The sequence below is a fragment of the Schistocerca piceifrons genome, chromosome X (genome assembly GCF_021461385.2).
Source record: "Schistocerca piceifrons isolate TAMUIC-IGC-003096 chromosome X, iqSchPice1.1, whole genome shotgun sequence".
NCBI lineage: Eukaryota > Metazoa > Arthropoda > Insecta > Orthoptera > Acrididae > Schistocerca > Schistocerca piceifrons.
The window spans coordinates 24,177,314-24,201,148 of NC_060149.1; the positions used below are offsets into that span (position 1 = coordinate 24,177,314).

The 23,835-nt window shown below is 44.4% G+C and overlaps 1 protein-coding gene across 1 annotated transcript in view; it reads left to right on the forward strand.

Moving 5' to 3' along the window:
* LOC124721886 (facilitated trehalose transporter Tret1-like) overlaps positions 1 to 23,835 on the forward strand; it is a 353,067-nt gene that overhangs the window by 266,320 nt on the left and 62,912 nt on the right. Inside the window, exon 3 of the mRNA XM_047247038.1 lies at positions 23,276 to 23,411. Within this exon, the coding sequence (XP_047102994.1) occupies positions 23,276 to 23,411 (136 nt within the window). The remainder of the gene's footprint in view (positions 1 to 23,275; positions 23,412 to 23,835) is intronic.

The following is a 23,835-nucleotide window of genomic DNA, read 5'->3' on the forward strand; positions in this document are numbered from 1 at the left end:
CAACAATTTAGGGAATTCAAGGCAGTGTATGGAATATATGGAAATGGATGGAGAGGAAGGATCTCATAACAGGAAATTCAAGGTAAATTGTTTAATATTTTAAACATAGCTGCACAACAGCAACTGTTTCACGTAAGAAAATTAAAAACAGCTGACCAGTTGCAATATCCATTGCAACTGCTCAGCTGTTTATAATTTTATTACGTAAATTGTTTATTTAAAAAAGTTCAGTTTGTGGGGTTTGGATTTATCTTGGTCATCATTCTCTACTGTTTGGAAAGCAGAGTAAGAAGTATAATTTTGGTAAACATTTTTGGAAACAGTGATCACAACACTTATGTCTCAATAACATAGGTGACCGGTTTTGGTTATATTTATATAACCATCTTCATACCTGTCAATTAATTTTAGAAAATACTAGGGACCAATCTTAAAATAAAATGAAAAGTGCCTAATGATGACAAAATTTTAACAAGATAACATAAAACTTATTATACCCATGGCTTCCTTGGAGGATGGTAGGCGGAGCTCTCCTCAGCTGCTATGAAGTCAACTGGTGGTTATGAGTGTTTTTTTTCCTTTATTGTTATTTGTACACCTTATACAAGGCAGGCTGGCAGCAGATTATATCCACTCCGCTCTTCAGCCACAAGAATTACAAGAATTGAAAAAAAGGAGACAGAAAGGTAACAATTCGGAGGTTAAAAAACAGGAGATACAACAAATAAAAAACATAAAGCCGTTCGCACTCGACGATAACACACGAAAACACTGTCGGCACTACACACAAACACTGATGAATGAGACAGTACAAGTGAACGAGGAGCGTGGTGGCGAAAAACACTAAATCACAATCATGACGGCACAGACACTAAACTGATGGCGATGATCTCTGACTCGCGAATGTCCACTTAGCGTGTGCGAGTCCGGGGACCTGCCAAGAGGGGAGAAAGGTGGTGGAGGAGGGAGAGAGGAGAGCAGAGATGTCAATGACTGGGGAGTTGGGGGGGGGGAGGAATGAAGGTAGGAGGGGGTGGGGAAGCCCGGGGGAGGAGGGGGGAGGAAGAGAGGATGGAGGGAAGGAGAGAGAAGGGAGAGAGGGTGCCTTAAGGAGAGGACACAGTAAGTGGGAGGGGAGGATCAAAGTTGATAGGAGGGGTAGATGGAGGGGAGGAGGACATCATCAGGGAGGGGGAGCTGGCGGAAGCCATCTTGGGAGAGGGTATGGAGAGTGGAGAGATGGAGAGCAGGTGGGACGTGGAAATACAGGTGCGGCAGCAGACGGGTGTGGGAGAGGATGGGAGAGACCAGCAGGTGAGGGGGATCTAGTTTATGGGAGGTGTATAGGAGCCATACCCATCTGAGGAAGAAGAGGAGGTGGGGGAACGGAATAAGGTCGCACAGGATGTGCATGGGCAGGGGAGCCGGATGCGATAGGTGAGGCGAATAGCTTGGTGTGCTAGGATCTGAAGGGATTTGTATAAGGTAGGGGAGCAGAGATCCAGGCAGGGTGGGCATAGCAAAGGATAGGGTGAATGAGGGATTTATAGGTATGGAGGATGGTGGAGGGATCCAGACCCCAAGTATGGCCAGAAAGGAGGCCAGAAGGAGGCGTTGCTGGCGGAGATGCTGGTGGATGCGTCAGGTTAGGATGGCTTCCAGGACCTTGCTGAAGACTGAGGTAAGGCTGATGGGACAGTAGGAGGAGGCAGCGGACGGCGGTTTACCAGGTTTAAGGAACATCAGGATACGGGAGGTTTCCTACATGTCGGGGTAGCAGCCGGTGGACAGGACTACATTGTAGAGCCTGGCCCAGGGTGGAGAGGAAAGAGGCAGGATCTTCATGAAGGTGGCGATAGGTGATACGATCGTAACCAGGAGCGGTGTTGCGTTTCGTGCGGAGTGTAGCGATGAGATCTTGTGTAGTGATAGGGGCACTGAGTTCAGTGTGTGCAATGTTGTCCCAGTACTGGAAACCAGGTGCGAGGGGAGGGACAGAGGTGTCAGTTCGATCGTGGACATCCAGGAAGAGGGAGTAATCGAACTGGGGATCGCCGGGGATGGTAAAGACATTGGAGAGGTAGGAGGCAAAGTGATTGGCCTTACTAAGGTTGTCAGGGAAGGGTTGGTTGTCATGAAGGAGAGGATAGTAGGGGGGGGTTAGATCCGGTAAGGCGGCGGAAGGCTGACCAGAACTTGGACGAGTTTATGGGAAGTGAGGCATTTAAATGGGTGCATGGCTGTCGCCAGTCCCAGTGTTTCTTAGCCGCGAGCAAGTTTTGGATGTGTCGCTGGAGTTCCCGGTGGCATCGTAGTGTGTCCGGGTCACGCATGTGGAGTAAGGCACGGTAAAGACGGCGGGATTCACGGAGGAGGAGGGCCTGTGGGGGTAAGGGAGGACGGTGGAGGTGGATGGCGACAGAAGGGATGTGGGCCTCCACCGCCTCAGACAAGGTCTGCTGGAGAAAGGAGGCGGCATGGGTAATATCATCAGGGTGGCGGTAGGTGAAGGGGTGGCCATCGACCTGGGTAGATAGGGTATCCCGGTAGGCATTCCAGTCGGCATGGGAATAATCATGGATGTACTTTGGGGAAGGTTCATTACGAGGGTCGGGGTGGGGGCGACGACCGTCTGAAACGGTTAGGAGGATAGGGAGATGGTCACTACCAATGGGGTCCAGGACATCCACCGCTATGCGGCCAAGGAGGTTAGGGGAGGAGAGGATAACATCAGGAGTGGAGTTGGATTCAGGGCAGGTGTGCTGGGGAATGGGGACGAGGTCGCCTTGAAGGGAGGAGAGGAACCGATGCCACCGCCGTAACTGGGCGGCGGTACGACTATGGATGTTGAGGTCGGCGGCGATCACGTAGGAGGAGAAGGTACGGTCAATGTGGGAGAGGAAGTCAAAAGGAATAGGGGCGTTAGGGCAGACGTAGATGCTGGCGCAGGTGATGGTAAGGCCAGGGAAGAAGAAACTAAGGATCAGGTGTTCGGTGGAGTCGGGAAGGTGAGGTTGGAGCCGAACTGGGATCTGGCGGTGGTGACCAATGGCAACTCCGCCACGCGCTATCGGGAAGGGATTGTCGGAGCGGTGAAGGAGGTAGGGCGAGGTGTGTAGGTTATGAGTGCTGAGCATTAGCTTACATATGCAGAGGCTCTGCCTACTTCCTCTCACATTACTTCACAACTGCCAATCAGCGTTCATAATATGACGCTATCGTCAAAGTATAAAAGTACGAAATACACTAATAACATAAAATTGATTCATTTAAAATGTCTGATTAACAGATAGTTAGTATGTGTAAAACTTGTTTATATTTTAGATAAAAACGGTAAACTACGATGTGTAATAGCTGTGCCCTCTATGGGCAACCTTAATACTATTACAGTGTCAGTTAAAGATGTAAAACTCCTTGGAGTTGTGGTATATATCGATTATACCGAGTCGCTTACATCACAATTGCATCTTTGATGGCTGTTGCAGAATCGTGTTACTTCAACTGTAGTTTTCACAGTGACATTCTTTATAACAGTAGGATAGCAGCGAAGAGTACGCTGCGCGCTATGTATGTCTGAATAATCTCCAACCCAGCAATATATCTTTGCGTACCGTGTCGATGTAGTTAACATAGAATTCGTAACCTGCACCATACAAATTCGCCCCTTTTACATCATTCGTACATATACCGTGAAGACAGACAGCGTGAGCACATGCACCGTAGGTATACTCACGGCACTAGATATTTCTCGTGAGGTCGGGTAGTCATCCACTCCCAGTGCCTGACCAGAGCGCCCTCAGTGGATCGAAGTCACTCTCAGAACTGTTGTACAAAGACGGGATCGTTTGTGCTTGGCACAAACGCGTAACTGTTTCTGGACCCGACCTGCTTGCTTGATTGCTTTTGTACACACATCTCCAGACTCTGGGATTACAAGAACACATGTATTTTCACATGTTTTGCCATAATATTATACTATTTACATGATGCATCTAGATATTAAGCACATAGCAGTATCCTACCGTTCGCTAGCGCAACATAACTCCGAAGATATAGACTGGAAGTTATTTCTCTACAAACCCGAAACTTTAGAAACGTGGAGTGTGCTGTAAACCACTGAGTAATTAGAAACTTATCCCGTCTGCAAAGACCCTTACGTGAGAACTCGAAATAAAAAGAGGAAACTGATATTTCCACTCGCGAATACCGATGTCGGTGATATAACAGATTCCAAATCATCCCTATAATTTACAAACTCAACTAAGGTGTTTCTCATGTCTAGAGAACCAGCAAACATTTCTTCTTCCTGTCTTTCACCTGCTAGATGCACACACCACAATCGATGTTCTCTGAACTAAATAAAGACGTGAAATGTGAAGAAGCAGCCAACCGAACAATTTACACGGGAGGGAATAATGGCCCAGTGCACACACACACAAAAAAAAAGGTTCAAATGGCTCTGAGCACTATGGGACTTAACAGCTGAGGGCATCAGTCCCCTAGAACTTAAAACTACTTAAACCCAACTAATCTAAAGACAGCACACACATCCATGCCCGAGGCAGGACTTGAACCTGCGACCGTGGCGGTCGCGCAGTTCCAGACTGAAGTGCCTAGAACCGCTCGGCCACTCCAGCCGGCTAGTGCACACACATGTCCATGTTGAATCTTCTCAGATTTCCACGAGATCAAGAAAGCTAACCAGCACATAGTAAGTATTAGTTCGCTGTTCGACCATCTAGAGGACAACACGGTTAAGTCAGCTACATTCCTACACTCCCAACAGACCTCTCCATTCAGACAGCTCCTGCCATTAATGGGAAACGTGAATCATTACCGCCGCAGGACACAGGTGCTGCGTGCCAAGCACCCCCAGGCAGAATTATCCTAGGAAATCGGTCACATATATATATGATATGTTACAATCACAGTCTCAATTGAACGACATTCGACAATGAGCGAAGTATCAGACATACACCCTGCTGATGGTTGTGGCTCTGGAAATAGAAATATCTGTACCATTCTTATGACTTGACATACTCTTCCCTTTGCTATCACAGTATTTCAAATCAGATCCATACCTTCCTTACAACTGGAAGTAGTCATTCCCTCTGCACATGTCGGAACACAAATACATACTTTATAAGCCTGATGCTCATGGCGAATCTATCATGCACCCCCTACTACTAAGTATAATACACTGCCAATAAATGATTGCCCGCGATACGAAATAATACTGACTGAGAATCAACGGTGGGTGGACATGTCTCGTAAGTTTTTCTTGCGAGCGGTACCACTGTTTCTTAGAAAGAGAGGCGTAATCGTCTTAAAAACAGCGAGATGTAAAGAAACACAACCATATTATCATCACAAGCGGTCTTGGTTCTACAGATGCATACAAGTATCTATGTTAAAAGCTGTACTGGCTTTATAAATCGGGGTATGGCATTACCTCTCAATGAAGTGGTTTCTTTCCACACAAATACCATGACACTGAATACAGAAATTAATCGTCGGAGTGTATCAGACCGACAGCGCGGTTACACGTCGCCGAAGGTGCAACCTCATAATAAAATTACTGAATTTTGAAAGTGATTCGGCTAAGGAGCGTGATATGCAACCGGTATTTACGAATCTCTCACGCCGCCTCCGCTAGATATTTCTCCAGTATTTGTAACACATTCTGCCTCGATGGTATGTCAGAGGTTGGGTGGTATATCGACTGGGTTATAGCAGTGATGGGATGGCGTGGCGCGGCGACTCGAGAACACCGAGAATTCCTCGAGCCTCTAGTTCTCAAGCAATTCTCGAGAAGCTCACGAGAAACGGCTCGGCGGCGTGTGCCGCTGCGCGCCAGTTGGCTGCGACAACATACGCCGCGCCGCTGTTGTTCTGTGAATTGAATGCCGCCGCTAGACAAACACGCTAGCTGCTCGCTGTGCTCGTAACTAGTATGTCTCAGGTTTCATTCGAGTAAAGTTGTTATTCAGATCAATATGGACACTCGAAAACGAACATCACGGTGCTGGCAATACTTTACAGAGAATGGAGATAACGTAGCTTGCAACATTTGTCCTAAAAATCTCCGTAATGTATCAAAAATACAACGGGCATGATTAGACATCTTAAACTGCACAATTTATCGAGCAATAAAACAGCGATACTGTGGATACAGAGGCTCATTCTTCCAACAGTGCGAGGCAGACAAAATATCTAGGTACGTATGGTACAAAAGGTGAATTCCGTGCAAAAGTTCGGATAGTGTCCGAAGCGGTCCGCCACGTTTAAACATTAATTTTTTAATCGTACTCCGATAACATACAACATATCCCAAAATCAAACCTATACTATCCTAGCTTTTGCACGATACGGTATGTAATTTTATTGGACTAGTTGTCGAACATAACGTATCCCCTTGCAGGAGCACTGATCTAAATCTTATGCTTCTCTTCATAGAGGGAAGTAAACGGCAACAACAGCTAGATGAAGCACTAGTGGCCATGATAACAGACGATTCTCTATCGCTTTCAATCGTCGAGGACACTGGTTTTCGACGTTTTGTTTCACTGTTGGACCCACAATACTCGATACCAAATCGAAAAAAGTTGAGCCTCACGATTCAGGACTATTACCATAAACAGAAAGAGGCTGTGAACTTGGCTGTGGAAGACTCTACTTTTGTTTCTTTAACGACCGATATTTGGGCCTCACTCAATAGTGAGGCATATATTGCTGTAACTGGTCATTTCATTAACACTAATTGGTGCCTGAAAGCTTTAGCTCTCGAGACATTCCGTTTCCCGGAAAAGCATACAGCGAAATATTAGTGAGGCGTTAGATAACGTGATTTCAAAATGGAACATTGAAAACAAAGTTGTAAGCATCACAACTGACAACGCCAGTAACATGACGGCAGCTGTACAACTTATTCACAATGGCAACTTAGAAATGCAACATGTGCCTTGTTTAGCACACACCATCAATTTAGTTGTGAAAAGTTCTTTGAACAGCAACAGTGAGCACTGCATAATGTGGGAAAAGGCCAGAAAAATTGTTAGCTATTTTAAAACAAGTTGCAATGCTAATGAAAAACTCTATGAGATCCAGGATCTAATGAAAAAACCTGTTCACAAATTGATTCAGGAAACCGAAACCCGATGGAACAGTACGTTTTATATGCTACAACGTGTAGTGGAGCAAAAGGAATGCATTGCAGCCTGTTTATCATCTTTGTATTCAGGTGTAGAGAACCTCACAGCTGACGAGTGGCGAATTTTGAGCGAATGTTTGTGTGTACTGGAGCCATTTGTAGTGGTAACAAGTGAAATCTCAACTGAAAACTATACCTCTTTTTAAAGTTATTCCAGTAATCAGACTGCTATTCCTAACCGTATGCAATGGGAAGTGGGCTACCACGACAGTGCAAGAGCTACAGCAACACATGCACAACTCACTAATAGCCTGGCTAGGATTAATAGAAGCAAACAAAGTACATGCCGTTGCCATAGTTCTCGACCCAAGATTCAAAACCTTACCATTTACGAATCCCATTCATTCAAAACATGCCGTTGCAAGTCTGATTGCAGAGTGCACAAACGTGGTAGAGACCGTACGATCTACTCATTCGCCTGCTAAGGACACTAGCCACGAGTACCATTTCGTACAAAACGCCAGTAGTTCCTTATGGACTTCTTTCGATGAAGAGGTTTCCAATAAAAATCTAATGAAAATCGGTTGTGATAGCATAGACCTGGAGGTACAACGATATTTGGAAGACCCGTACCTACAACGCACGGATAATCCTTTACACTAATGGAAAAAAATGAAAACAGTTACCCAGGTCTAGCTGTCGTGGCAAAAAAATATCTTGCAATACCTGCAACTTCCGTTCCCAGTGAAAGAATATTTTCGAAAACAGGACTACTTATAAACAAAGAAAGAAGCAGACTAAAAGGCCAATTGGTTAGTAAAATCATATTTCTAAACAAAAATCGATGGCAGTGCAGCAATGGGATGTAAAAATGCCTGCTGCTGAACGACTTTTGTTTCCTTTATTTCCTCAGTAAGTAAACGCATGTACGCAGTTTCTGTATATAAAAGGCTTTAGCACTTCTCTTTTACGTTTAAGCATGCATGCATACATGCAGAATGTACAGTGTAATTTATTTTGTAAGAATAAAGCTTTTGTTTCACGCGAATTCTGTGCTTTGTTTTAAACAATGATTCTATGATTTTTGTCTTATGAGACATATACTAATACTTCAGTACACAATAATAACGGTAGTACAGTTGATATCAATCATAGAATTTCAAAGTTTTCCGTGCACGTACGTACGACGAGTACGACCACTGCGGCTCAGTGCTTCGTGTACTGAAGGTTTGCGCAATTTCTCAGAGAGCGCAGCACTGTCAACTTCTCGAGTGTACCCGAGACATTCTCGAGAAATTGCCTTCGCGTCGCGCGTTAGAGGGACCCCCCCTTGGGCGAAACGATAAAATACCTGACGGCTTACCAGAGAGGACATTATCATCGTTGATAAAGAACGTCCGTCCTCAGAGACCAAAAACAGGAAAAGTTAACGTAATATTGGTAAACTGCAGGAGTATCCAGGGCAAGGTTCCTGAATTAGTATCTCTTATTGAAGGAAATAGTGCGCATATAGTATTAGGAACGGAAAGTTGGTTAAAACCGGAAGTGAACAGTAACGAAATCCTAGACACAGAATGGAATATATACCGCAAGGATAGGATAAACGCCAATGGTGGAGGAGTATTTATAGCAGTAAAGAATTCAATAATATCCAGTGAAGTTATTAGCGAATGCGAATGTGAAATAATCTGGGTTAAGTTAAGTATCAAAGGTGGGTCAGATATGATAGTCGGATGCTTCTATAGACCACCTGCATCAGCAACCGTAGTAGTTGAGCGCCTCAGAGAGAACCTGCAGAACGTCGTGAAGAAGTTTCGTGATCATACTATTGTAATAGGGGGAGACTTCAATCTACCAGGTATAGAATGGGATAGTCACACAATCAGAACTGGAGCCAGGGACAGAGACTCTTGTGACATTATCCTGACTGCCTTGTCCGAGAATTACTTCGAGCAGATAGTTAGAGAACCAACTCGTGAAGCTAACGTTTTAGACCTCATAGCAACAAATAGACCGGATCTTTTCGACTCCGTGAATGTAGAAGAGGGTATCAGTGATCATAAGTCAGTGGTTGCATCAATGACTACAAGTGTAATAAGAAATGCCAAGAAAGGAAGGAAAATATATTTGCTTAACAAGAGTGATAGGGCACAAATCGCAGAATATCTGAGTGACCACCATCAAACGTTCATTTCTGAGGAAGAGGATGTGGAACAAAAATGGAAAAAATTCAGAAACATCGTCCAGTACGCCTTAGATAAGTTCGTACCGACTAAGGTCCAAAGCGAGGGGAAAGATCCACCGTGGTATAACAATCATGTACGAAAGGTACTACGGAAACAAAGAAAGCTTCATCATAGGTTTAAGAGTAGTCGAATCATAGCTGATAAGGAAAAGCTGAACGAAGCGAAAAAGAGCGTAAAGAGAGCAATGAGAGAAGCATTCAACGAATTCGAACATAAAACATTGGCAAACAATCTAAACAAGAACCCTAAAAAGTTTTGGTCATATGTAAAATCGGTAAGCGGATCTAAATCCCCTATTCAGTCACTCGTTGACCACGATGGCACCGAAACAGAGGACGACCGAAGAAAGGCAGAAATACTGAATTCAGTGTTCCGAAACTGTTTCACTGCGGAAAATCGTAACACGGTCCCTGACTTCAGCCGTCGCACGGACGCCAAAATGGAAAATATTGAAATAAACGATATCGGAATTGAAAAACAACTGCTATCACTTAGTAGCGGAAAAGCATCCGGACCAGACGAGATACCCTTAAGATTCTACAGTGATTATGCTAAAGAACTTGCCCCCTTTCTATCAGCAATTTATCGTAGATCGCTGGAAGAACGTAAAGTACCTAGCGACTGGAAGAAAGCGCAGGTCGTTCCCATTTTCAAGAAGGGTCATAAATCAGATGCGAATAATTATAGGCCTATTTCGCTTACGTCAATCTGTTGTAGAATAATGGAACATGTTTTGTGTTCTCGTATTATGACGTTCTTAGATAATACAAATCTCCTTCATCATAACCAACATGGATTCCGCAAACAGAGATCATGTGAAACTCAGCTCGCCCTATTTGCCCAAGAAATTCACAGTGCCGTAGACACTGGCGAGAGATTGATGCCGTATTCCTGGACTTCAGGAAGGCATTTGATACGGTTCCGCACTTACGTTTAGTGAAAAAAATACGAGCTTACGGAATATCGGACCAGGTTTGTGATTGGATTCAGGATTTCCTAGAAGAAAGAACACAACATGTCATTCTTAACGGTTCAAAATCTGCAGATGTAGAGGTAATTTCGGGAGTACCGCAGGGAAGCGTGATAGGACCTTTATTGTTTACAATATACATAAATGACTTAGTTGACAACATCGGTAGCTCCGTGAGGCTATTTGCAGATGACACGGTTGTCTACAAGAAAGTAGCAACATCAGAAGACTCGTACGTACTCCAGGAGGACCTGCAGAGGATTAATGCATGGTGCGACAGCTGGCAGCTTTCCCTAAACGTAGATAAATGTAATATAATGCGCATACATAGGGGCAGAAATCCATTCCAGTACGATTATGCCATAGGTGGTAAATCATTGGAAGCGGTAACGACCGTAAAATACTTAGGAGTTACTATCCGGAGCGATCTGAAGTGGAATGATCACATAAAACAAATAGTGGGAAAAGCAGGCGCCAGGTTGAGATTCATAGGAAGAATTCTAAGAAAATGTGACTCATCGACGAAAGAAGTAGCTTACAAAACGCTTGTTCGTCCGATTCTTGAGTATTGCTCATCAGTATGGGACCCTTACCAGGTTGGATTAATAGAAGAGATAGACATGATCCAGCGAAAAGCAGCGCGATTCGTCATGGGGACATTTAGTCAGCGCGAGAGCGTTACGGAGATGCTGAACAAGCTCCAGTGGCGGACACTTCAAGAAAGGCGTTACGCAATACAGAGAGGTTTATTATCGAAATTACGAGAGAGCACATTCCGGGAAGAGATGGGCAACATATTACTACCGCCCACATATATCTCGCGTAATGATCACAACGAAAAGATCCGAGAAATTAGAGCAAATACGGAGACTTACAAGCAGTCGTTCTTCCCACGCACAATTCGTGAATGGAACAGGGAAGGGGGGATCAGATAGTGGTACAATAAGTACCCTCCGCCACACACCGTAAGGTGGCTCGCGGAGTATAGATGTAGATGTAGATGTAGATAGCCCATCCCCAGGTTACAGGAGATGGTAGAGTGAGAAGGATCACAAACAGTAGTATATGATGTACTGATTGAGGTCGTAAGAAATGTACTCTAGTGTTTCAGATCTCTAGTGCTACACTTTAGGTAGAAACGCTGTCTGGGATTTGGAATCAAGTCTTTCCATTCAAGCACATACCTGCGTTGGATCCTATGGAGAAGTCCTTTAATGATTACAGCCACTAATGAATCATATTTCTGGCACTCTCATATCCTGAAATGAGTCACCTTTCTCGAACCTATCTGCTACAATAAAATTCCAGCCTCGTTTTAGGTAGCCCCTATGCATCTTTTAACTGCTGCATTTCTGCAGCTTTACGCTGGTGATGGTTCCAATTTAAGTTGGAACTGAGTAGGAGTCGGAGAAAACTATGTCTACCACCTTCTGCAACCCATGTAGAAACAGGCTAACCTCCATTACTGTGACAGGACTGTGTTTTGACCATTCAATGGAAACGGGAACTGGGAGAAGGAAGAGGATTTTTGCTACTGCACTGTGGTGTGTCCCCAAACTACATACAAGTGCTACAGATCCGCGCCCATTCACATCTATCTCCCCCACATGCTATCTTCGCTATTCTGTACCATCCAACAGAGAAAAATTACGAACTATAAAAGCTCCACTAACTTCATCCGATAGAGAACTCAATAAGAATTTTACCGATTCTCTCTTCTCCCATATATCGAAAACAAATACCGCATGCATGCTGGCATCGAGCACATGAGACGATCCTATTAAATATACATGCATTGATCAACTGCACAGACCAGTTTAAAGTTTCATCACCTATACTGTAGGAGTATGATCGTGTCCCGCAGACTATACTGTAAGTCACAAGAGACACTCCCTGTGACCCTGTCTTGATGTTTGAAACATTGTTTTTTTTTTGCTGTTATACGCTTTGTACACTGCCACACATTTTGTTTTTCCGCCACGAATTCGAGGTCTGTGCCAGGTTCTAAACTGCCATTAACACATTCTGACCCATGGCCTCTCGCAGAAAACTAGATGTCGCATGGTGTAAAATCATGTTGTTATTACTGCTACCATAACACACCACACACACACACTGGATGATTTAAAATAAAAGTTTGTTACAACATGCGGAAACTGGAAAAGTTTTGCTGTGTTGTGGAGGGTTTCCAAACTACTGTCCAAGGTGATTGACGAGCTCTACATTTAAACTCAGCTGTCACAGTGACAAAATAGCTGATGGCTCTGCGTCTGTTTCGACTGATTCCTCCTCATACTGCAATTATGACGCGGTCACTGTTTTGGTGCTAGTCACCCCCAGAAGTTGTTACCTTTCCACAAAACTCTTTCTCCAAAAGAGAAAGTGCATTACAATAGTTTAAGGGATGGGTGACAAGGAACAATGCGCCAGAAATGGCGTTCAAAAGCATGTGAAATTCGAAAAGTGTACCACAAAATGGTGGGAGGACATAACCAATTACGTAATTTGGTATCAAAGGCGGGACAATAGTTAAAGGAAATAGGGGTGACACGGAAAACCACTTAACAGAACAATACGTTAAGTGCTGAAAAAAGGGCCGAACATTAGGTTAAGCCACCCAGAGTAGAGTGTCAAACATTAGGTTATGCAACATGTTTGACCCATGTAATTACTTCTTACAAGACCTACATGTTTCCAAACAGCAGAGAATGATGAGCAATAGAAATCCAACCCCCACAAACTGAATTTTTTATAGATAAACAATATATCCTTCCTCTCCACCAATTTCCATATATTCCATACACTGCCTCGAATCCCCTAAATTGTTGAAATAAACAATATTCCATACACTGCCTAAATTGTTTAAACAATATTCCATACACAGCAATCGATTTCCCTCCAAATGACCAATCAACTGAGTCTTTTTCCTGCCAATTTCTGGGAGGGAGTGTGGGAGGGGAGGGAGGTTTACCAGATGGGGAGAGGTTAATTAATTGATCAATTTACTTACAGAGTCAATCAAACTGATAAGAGAGAGAGGGGCTATTCTAATAACTCAGACCTGAAAGTGTACCTGTAGCAGGGAGAGGGAGGGGGTGGGTTATTGGTTTCCTGAGGGGGAAGGAGGGTGGGGGAACAATAGGTTAATTGCCTGCCAATCAAAAGGAAGGATCCTTTTAGCAGAACAATAGGTTAAGTACCTGTCAATCAAAGGAGAACAATAGGTTAAGTACCTGTCAATCAAAGGTGAACGATGATTTGCCCCTGAGTGTATACCTGCCGCTGATGTAGGCAACCTGCACTAACAAATTGACTGAAACGAACTTTGTCGCACTACTGACTGCTACCTATGGATTATGGCCCGGAGGGACCCTGAAGCAACGCCATCATATTGAATAATGGTTTTAGTGCAGCCACAGGACATCCTGTTACGACTCAAACAGTGCGCAATAGGCTGCATGATGCGCAACTTCACTTCCAACGTCCATGGCGAGGTCCATCTTTGCAACCCCGACACCATGTAGCGTGGTACCTATGTGCGCAACAACATGCCGAATGGACCGATCAGGATAGGCACCACGTTCTCTTCGCCGACGAATGTCGCATGTGCCTTCAGCCAGACAATCATCGGAGACATGTTTGGAGACAACCTGGTGAGGCTGAACGCCTTAGACACAATGCCCAGTGAGTGCAGCGAGCTGGAGGTTGCCTGCTGTTTTGGAGTGGCTTTATGTGGGGCCGACATAAGCCGCTGGTGGTCATGGAAGGCGCCGTCACGGCTTTATGATACGTGAATGCCATCCATAGTGCCACCATATCAGCAGCATATTGGCGAGGCATTCGTCCTCATGGACGACAATTCGCGCCCCCCTTGTGCATATCTTTTGAATGACGTCCTTCAGGATATCGACATCGCTCGACTAGAGTGGCCACCATGTTCTACAGACATGAACGCTATCAAACATGCCTAGGATACCAGAATGAGATTTTCACTCTGCAGCGGAGTGTGCACTGATATGAAACTTCCTGGCAGATTAAAACTGTGTGCCGGACCGAGACTCGAACTCGGAACCTTTGCCTTTCGCCGGCAAATGCTCTACCATCTGAGCTACCCAAGCAAAACTCACGCCCTGTCCTCACAGCTTTATTTCTGCCAGTACCTCGTCTCCTACCTTCCAAACTTTACAGAAGCTCTCCTGCGAACCTTGCCGCGAAAGGCAAAGGTCTCCAGTTTGAGTTTCGGTCCGGCACAAAGTTTTAATCTGCCAAGAAGTTTCATACCTGGGATAGATTGAAAAGTGCTGTTTATGGGCGACGTGACCCACTAAGCACTCTGAGAGATCTATGCCGAATCCCCATTGAGGAGTGGGACAATCTGGACCAACAGCGCCTTGATGAACTTGTGGATAGTATGCCACGGCGAAGACAGACATGCAGCAATAGAAGAGGGCATGCTACTGGGTATCATAGGTACCGCTGTGTACAGCAATCTGGACCACCACCTCTGAAGGTCTCGCTGTATGGTGGTACAACATGTAATTTGTGCCGGCCGGTGTGGCCGTGCGGTTCTAGGCGCTTCAGTCTGGAACCGCGTGACCGCTACGGTCGCAGGTTCGAATCCTGCCTCGGGCACGGATGTGTGTGATGTCCTTAGGTTAGTTAGGTTTAAGTGGTTCTAAGTTCTAGGGACTGATGACCACAGATGTTAAGTCCCATAGTACTCACAGCCAGCCATTGTAATTTGTGGTTTTCATGGGCAATAAAACGGGCGGAAACGATGTTTATGTTGATCTCTATTCCAATTTTCTGTACACGCTCCGGAACTCTCGGAACCGAGGCGACGCAAAACTTTTTTTGAGGTATGTACAACTTGACGGGGACTCCATTTGGTCCTCTTCTGACACAGCAGAGGTTCATGGCTGACACTGTTTGACCACCGCTGGCCGTACGCTCCACTATTTCTGGCTCTGAGCACTATGGGACTTAACTTCTGAGGTCATCAGTCCCCTAGAAATTAGAACTACTTAAACCTAACTAACCTAAGGACATCACATACAGCCGGCCGGAGTGGCCGAGCGGTTCTAGGCGTTACAGTCTGGAACCGCGCGACCGCTACGGTCGCAAGTTCGAATCCTGCCTCGGGCATGGATGTGTGTGATGTCCTTAGCTTAGTTAGGTTTAAGTAGCTCTAAGTTCTAGGGGACTGATGACCTCAGCAGTTAAGTCCCATAGTGCTCAGAGCCATTTGAACCATTTGAACATCACACACATCCATGTCCGGGGCAGCATTCGAACCTGCGACCGTAGCTGTCGTTCGGTTCCAGACTACAGCGCCTAGAACCGTTCGGCCACCCCGGCCGGCTACGCTCCACTATGTTTAGTACAGTATATACTGCAATACTCTGCTGTAATATGTATTTCTTGACTGAGCTGACGACGGTGTTCAACGTTTTGAACTTTTTTGCAGCTTAAAGCATTTTCTACAGCATTCGTGTTGACTGCCATGTCTCTCATCTCAGCAGCAGTATGGCTACTGAAGGATGGCAGCAAGCAGCAGAATTCAACATATCAAAGTTCGTTTTTCTCGTTTCTGTTCCGGTTCTTAGCACGTCCACGAGTGTCTAGACACTGATACTGATGCCACCTACAGCCGTAACATACAGATAAAACTTCTTGGTGCTTTGAGGCAGGCCATGTGATAATATTTTGCTGTAGTAGTTACTGAAGGCTTCATATGTACTTTGCCATCCACGTAGACAACTCTGTTTCAAATATATCTGCCTATCTGCTTTTTATGCTTTGTTTTTTTACCTCTTGTCTATTATATGCACATTCTTAAGAATGGTCGTGATATTTTCTGCTTACTAAGAGGGGCCTGTACAATCTATAATTATTCTGCTCGTTTGACTGTTCATGTAAATTTGAATCACAGCTCCTACGCATATTATAATAATATTAGCTCAAGTCTTAGAAATACGTTAATGTCCTCGTTATCTATTTTACTGATCATGCTTAGTTTTCTACTAACTTTTCCCTTGTATCTTCATGATCATTGTTACTGCAACTGTTTCGTGGTCACTGATCCCAGTCTCTCTAGGTGAACTCTCTCAAAAAGGTCTGGTCTGTTTGTTACCCACAAGTCTAGTTTCGGACATTACAATTAAGTTGACTATTTATGATTATGTTCTTATCTCCAACTACACATTCTTATACCTCATTTTCACCTTTTAAGGTATCTTGGAAACGATTTCCCTTTCGATTTAAAATAGTTGTTTGTATCACACATGGTGAAGGCATTGTTTTTCTCTTTGGATGGGAAGCTGTTCCTGAAGACAGCAGAGATGACCAAATCGGCTTTGACTGAGAGCACGAAGCACGAAAAATTACGTTAACCGTGCGAGCTTTCTAACAACTACGCACCCTCTGACTCAGAGGTGAAATATTAAAAGTTTTGGCTGGTTTCGTTGTCTAGGGGCTGGGATACGTAGTTGCCGCATTACAGGCCAAATACTGCTTAGTCTACAGTATATGATAAGAATACACACATAAATCGAATGGTTGAAGGTTTCTATCACAAGGCAATTGCGAATTATGAAAGTAACATATAAATTTATAAATGAAACATTGCAATTAAATAAAATCTGCAAGGTACTAACTTAACGACTTTGAATGATGAGTACGATAGTAGAAGTACTTTTGATAATGAGGTGTATTTCTGCAAAACACTTATTGGTGTCGATGGTCCAGCAATTAAATTAAATATAAGTTGAATAACAGGAAAACAATAGACTCCTACAGCACGTAACTAGTTATGAACAACAACACAGCTAGCGAGATATTCACTTCTTAAACGCACACTACGTCTTCACTGTAGAAGCCTCGGAAATCACACAAGAGCACCAGCCGACACTTGGAAATATTACTATCTCTCGCGCCCACGGGCAAACTGCTCCATTCCACGTCTTTCCGCCGACTGCGCGTCCGTCGCGCTGTACTGTCCGCACACAGCACCCGCTCCCGTGTTCTGTGCGACTCCTCCTCGCGCCGCACCGTTCCGAACTCCCTGTTTCCTGTACCATCCTACCCAGAACTCCCTCGCGTCCTCTCCGGAAACCACGGTCTCCTCCCACTCCAAAATATTTCTCTCTCTCTCGCCCACGGGCAAACTGGTCCATTCCACGTCTTTCCGCCGACTGCGCGTCCGTCGCGCTGTACTGTCCGCGCCCAGCACCCACTCCCGTGTTCTGTGCGACTCGTCCTCGCGCCGCACCGTTCTGAACTCCCCGTTTCCTGTACCATCCTGCCTAGAACTCCCTCGCGTCCTCTCCGGAAACCATGCTTTCCTCCCACTTCCATCCAGTCTCACCATTCACGAGCTCTGTGATTGGCTAGAGCGCTCCCGCCATATCTTCAAGCGAACACACATTCTCAAACGTAATGAAACACATTAGAAGTACTGGATTTACATTTAAATAACTTGAAATTAAATAAATATTCCTACGGCTTTACCATAAACACGCTCTCACACACATTATTAAATACATAAACAACTTAAATAAATATACATCAAAGGAATAGCAACAATAGGTAGGCCAGTAGCTTAATGTCTCTGTGCTTTCTAAACACAGTAAATACTTAACCGATTTCTCCATGAATAGTATACATCAGATATAAACAAAGACATAGATGAATAAATATATTCATAAGCATGCTGCTACCGTTTTTCCGTGTAACTGTGGAGTACTTATGGCCTGACGCGATCGGTAGTAATTGGTCAATTTGACATCCAATAACTCATGTACTATTCAAGTTACATGCCTGTTATTCATACCAATTTAGGTGTACACTAATAGCTTTCTAAAGACACGTCGATCGACGAACACGGATGAAGCGTTTAAATTTTAGAAATTCGTTGCTGGGTGTTACTTGTATAATTTACTGTCAGATACTAAGCTTTAAACTAATAAAGATATTGAAAATCTGATTACACCATCATAATCGTCGTGCAGATAATAGTAATGTACATGTTTCTTTTTGAGGTATCACGATTCATCTGGCTACTATTAATTTCTATACGAACTGTGAAATGTCTGCCATTAAGGTTTCACAAAGTCCGCCATCTTTGGGCCTCCCGGCGCACAGCGTCACCGAGGAATTCCCAGCCACGTACTCGATGGACCGGCCTTTGTGCGGCATCACGAGGTTTTTAAGCTACCGTTCAGCACCATGTGGTGGCTGCTGGGCCAAGACCCGCTGAAAGGCCCCGAGCTCGGCCACGCCAACTCAGAACTTAGAATATTTTCAGGGCGCCACAACTCGCCCGTTACCTCACAACTCCTTCAGCAATACTGCAGTAGGTACGCAAAGGTGACTCGATAGTCCCATCTCATCCAAAATTCTGCGCCAGAAAACTACCCTTACTTTCCAGGAGGATGTCTGTACTGGAGGTGGAGAAAGATAAACTACTGTTAGTGTTTCCTGAATGACAGCAGCTTATGTGCGTAGATTAATACAATTAGGGGATCCATCGAAAAATCCTTAAACGCCCTGGAGAGAATGTTATCTCTCGGACACGTTCGACCCCAACTGCTAACTATTACTACAGGAAGAGGAACAAGGCCGTCCCATCAAAAAATACATTAGTGATAAGAAGAGTATCACTCAGGTTCGGTACCGGTAAACATCTCGAAACCAGTAACTACTGAGCAACGTCGCAACAACATTGTTTGTTGGAATTTCTGGCATGTCGAACACCTGGCAAGGCAGAGGCTGGTCAGCCACAACTGGAGGTAGGAAACGCTTTTGTAGCATCCCAAAGTGTTGTTCCACGACCGTAGACTCGCTTTCGGGCAAGGAAGTTGTACGTAGATTAAGTCATGTTCGTCCACGAATATAAAAAAAAAAACATAGATAAGATCGAATTTGTGGGTTCACCTTGATGCAAAACTCTTGCTTGTTGTACCTACGCCACAGCTTATGTAAATTTACACTGTGACAGTTACTGAACTACACGAAATAAAATGTCGTAACTTCCGAACGGTTTGCGTTAGGACATTCAAACTACAAGGCAGGTCGTGGAGCATGATTGGATTTAGTATGTGCATTATTGTTTATTTTAGCGATGAAGCCCACTTTCATTTGGATGGGTTCATCAGCAAGCAAAATTGGGGCATTTGGGGGACTGAGGATCCACATTTCGCGATTGAGAAGTCTCTTCACCTTCAACGGATGACTGTTGGTATGCAATGTCAAAAAATGGCTCAACTTCTGTCATCACTCCCCTAGAACTTAGAACTACTTAAATCTAACTAACCTAAGGACATCACACACATCCATGCCCGAGACAGGATTCGAACCTGCGACCGTAGCTGTCGCGCAGTTCCAGACTGTAGCGCCTAGAACCGCTCGGCCACCCCGGCCGGCTGTGCAATGTCCATCCACGGAATAATCGCTGCGATATTCCTTGATGGCACCGTGCCTACCGAACAGTACGTGAAGGTTTTGGAAGATGGTTTCATTCGCATTATCCAAAGTGATTCTGATTTCGATAAGATGTGATTCATGCAAGACGGAGCTTGACCCCATCGAAAACAGCCACTCAGGAGCTCATCGACTGCATCGATGTTCCGACGCTTCAGCTGGTCGTCTACGCCACATCGTCACCAATGATGGCAAGGCATGTCGAACATGTCAGAATCTAAATCCTAATTCCTGTAGTGACGTTTACATGTTAAATATAGTGTGTGCACGGCGTAGTTTGTACCTAATTTACGTTTTTTTCATATAGTTTAATAATTGTTAGCCTGTACAATAACAATGGACCGTGCAGCTGCAGTGTTTGTGTAATATGAAGCATCACACTAGCAACCAAATAAATCGAGACCAGTCAAGTGGCATACTGAATGGGGAAACACTTCTTGTAAAAATTCAGTCAAATGTGAGGAATAGAAAGTGAAAACATTTGTGCTGGCGAAATAGCGCTGCAGTTAAGTTTAGATGTAAAAAACAAAGTGTTTTCCATCATAGCGGACCCACAAACACAATACTGTTTCCTGCAGACATGGACCAGGCAAGAGGTGTACACTGATTGTCGTGAGGCAGCGTCAAATAGTAAGACCGACACAAATGGAAACAGCGTGAGCATTAAAGTTTAAGAATCTTTTGTAAAAGTGTATGTTACCTTTGTTCTTTGATAGTCGAGTTTAGTTCTATGTTTGTGTTGTTCCGCGTCAATGTCGGCAGGCAAATTTCATTGCACAATTTACAGTTGACATATCCGGCCAGGGCAACGTCGTCGTCGATTGTTTTTCTCGCGATTGTGCATCGTTTGCAGCCATTGATTGGGACGCCCTGGCTGTTGGTCAGGATTTGGATCTCTTGCTTCTTCAATGTCAGCAGGATCCATCATCAAGTGATTTTCATCTTGAACTCCTTCCTGTGTAATGTTCTCGCCGAAAGGTATGGTGTGACACGCCTTGCAATAACGTTAAATGGGTCGCCCTATTTTTGACATTATTCACAACTTGTCTCATTCGGGCATTAAAGGTAGCGCTAAATTAGTGGCTAATTCGGTCGTTTGGGCCGGGCTGCTAAGGGATTGTCGGCAGTGGGCGAAGTATTATCACAGATGTCAATCTTCAAAAATTTTCTCGCCATGTTTCTGTTCCTATCTCTCCTTTCACCTCCCCTTCAGGGAGATTTTCATACATACTTGGATACTGCAGGCTCCCTCCCGCCCGCCCCCCCCCCCCCCCCCTCGTAGCTTCCACTACCTAGTGACAATGACAATAATAAATAGATTCACAAGGTAGCCTGAGACTGTTCCGGTCGCAGATATAACTGCTTCCATCGTCGCCCAGGCTTTGTTTTCACGATTTGGCATCCCTCAGATTATTACTGCTGACAGAGGTAGGCAATTTGAGTGCCTTTTGTTTGACGAGATAATGCGTCTGTGCTGATGTAGTCACTTTCGTATCCCACCAGTCGGGATGGCAGAGTGCCTACACTGTACTTTGAAGGCGGCCCTGACGCGCTATTCTGTTTCTTGGTCTGACGCCACCTAGCCCTTCGTACAGCTGTAAAAGAGGATATTGAGTGCTCTTCGGCCCAGCCTGTATACGGAAAGATGCAGAGGGTCCCAGGTGAATTTCTTTTCCCCCGTCCCTCTTCCTGACCTTCATATCGGAGACTTTGAACTCTTCTTACATGAGCTGCAATGGCATATGCAGTTTCTTTCGTCTCAGAACCCTGTGCGTCACGGCACAAAAACTATTTTCCTGTCACAAAGATGTACGTACATACACTTTTGTCTGGCTGAGGGACAGGCTGTCAAGCCTCCGCTCTTCCCGTGATATAGGGGCCCTTTTAAAGTCTTACACCGTTCGGACAAAACCTTCGTCCTAAATGTAAACGGACATTGAGATACTGAAGCGATCCCGAGGGTGCCACAAGTGCCTCGGTCAGTCTCAGCCCCTCCTACTTCCCCTATTGCAAATCCACCCTCATTTTTTCGCAGGCTGTTAGGCACATCTCTCGTCGCTCTCCGCACATTCAGGGGCTCCTGGTTTTTCTCACAGACCTCATCCACGTAATGTGAAGTGCCTCGATTCAAATCGAAGAACATTTGTTTTTCCAAGCTTCGTCCCTCAGAACATAAAAATAAGGCGAGCTGATGTGGCGACGTCAGATAATAAGACCAACACAAGTCGAAGCAGTGTGAGCATTAAAATTTAAGGTGCTTTTGTAAAGGTGTACGTTATCTTTGTTCTTTGATAGTCGAGTTTGGTTCTATGTTTGCGTTGTGCTGTTGATTTTATACAAGTGTTCAGTTTATGCGTATTAATTGTAAAAATAAAGTGTAAAGGGCATCCACATCCAGCGTATATTCTTTTAATGAAGAGGAAATCATAAATTTCCCACAGTCGTGCATCACAGAGGCTCCAGCATACATCTCAGCTAAAGAGAGCCTTGCAAACAGAAATGGGACACAGATTAACTTCATAGTTTCCTCAGTCGTCTTCGTGATAGTGACATCTAAGGACATAGACTAATGTATTCCTACGCCACCGTAGTTTCCGAACGAAATGGGCTGCAAATCATCATGCACGTAGGTATACTGAAATTCCTTGGTTTGTTCTCTGACGAGACGCGATTTAGTGCCGCACATGACAACCAAATCCCTTACACCTGAAGAGAGCAAACATCAACGCATATGTGCGCGAATCATCCTACTATCGCGATATCAGAATGATGATATGGACAGAAACAGCCTCAGTGGAAGTACACAAACCACAGGAAACATAAATCATGACAGCCAGGTGGGGATATGGACTTCACTCCTCACAAGCATGAGTTCAACGTCTTTTACATTTGGAGCTCTGTAAAAATGTCTTCATTAAGAAAGAAAATACCCTGCCTTACAGCTCTATGACGATCAACATTGTATGTATGGTTCAATTGTCTTTTTATTGTGCTTTATATTTCAGGATAATCTCGCCATCTAAAGCAGTGCACTAGCAGTCTGCTTATATGTACAATATAACAGAAGCCATTCTTATGATATAAAAAGCAGTTGATATAGCGAAACGAATATGTCGTAAGATTTGTCTGCCTGCTCCGTTTACATCCCTATTTCCGTGTCATTTTGAAGCACGCCTTATAATTTTAAGTTTGAGAATTTTCTCACTAAACTAATGCATCAAATGAAGCTCTGCCGCTTTCACTTGCTAAACTTTTTTTCACATTTTAAGTCAAATTTAAAGCCTTTCTGTTGGTTAATCGGTTAACTATTCGTATACGACAGCAACATTCGTTCTGAATGAATTTCGACAAAAGTTGAATGCTGCTGTCGTATAGTGGTGTATCCTGGTATTTAAGTGTTCTGATATGACCTCACTTAATGTGTTGCAGGTTGGAGCCGGACTCGTGGCCAACTTCGCTTGCCTGGCGCCAGCCATGAGTCTCGGATTCTCAGCAGTTGCACTGCCCGTCATGAAGCAAGGGATCGGAAACCCTCCCATCACTGAGGAACAGGAGTCATGGATAGGTAACACGCTACCTGCTTCTTCTTGCTTCCTTCTAGTTTTATTCTACTTGAGGGCATTGCTTATGTTTGGGGCCCTTCGATTTTCTGCTAGACTGAAGACGTAATGCATCTTTCACAAATGCACCAATGTAGAACGCAGGATAGCAAACAAGGCAAATAAAACGGCACAATGAAACAAAAGTTTGTTTATTTGACTTCACAGAGCTATTCCTTGCATAACTATGATACAAACATGTCTGCAACAAACTTTCACTGTGTACATTTTTTTTTTTTTTTTTTACTGAAAATGGATGTGAAATAATGACAATCTGGCAACACAACACTCACAGGTAGACAAGAATCTGTAGTCAAAACTCTATAAGAGCATTCCCAGCTACTTTTATAAACAGTTCTGTAGACTCTCCATCGTGATAGGCCCCTGCAT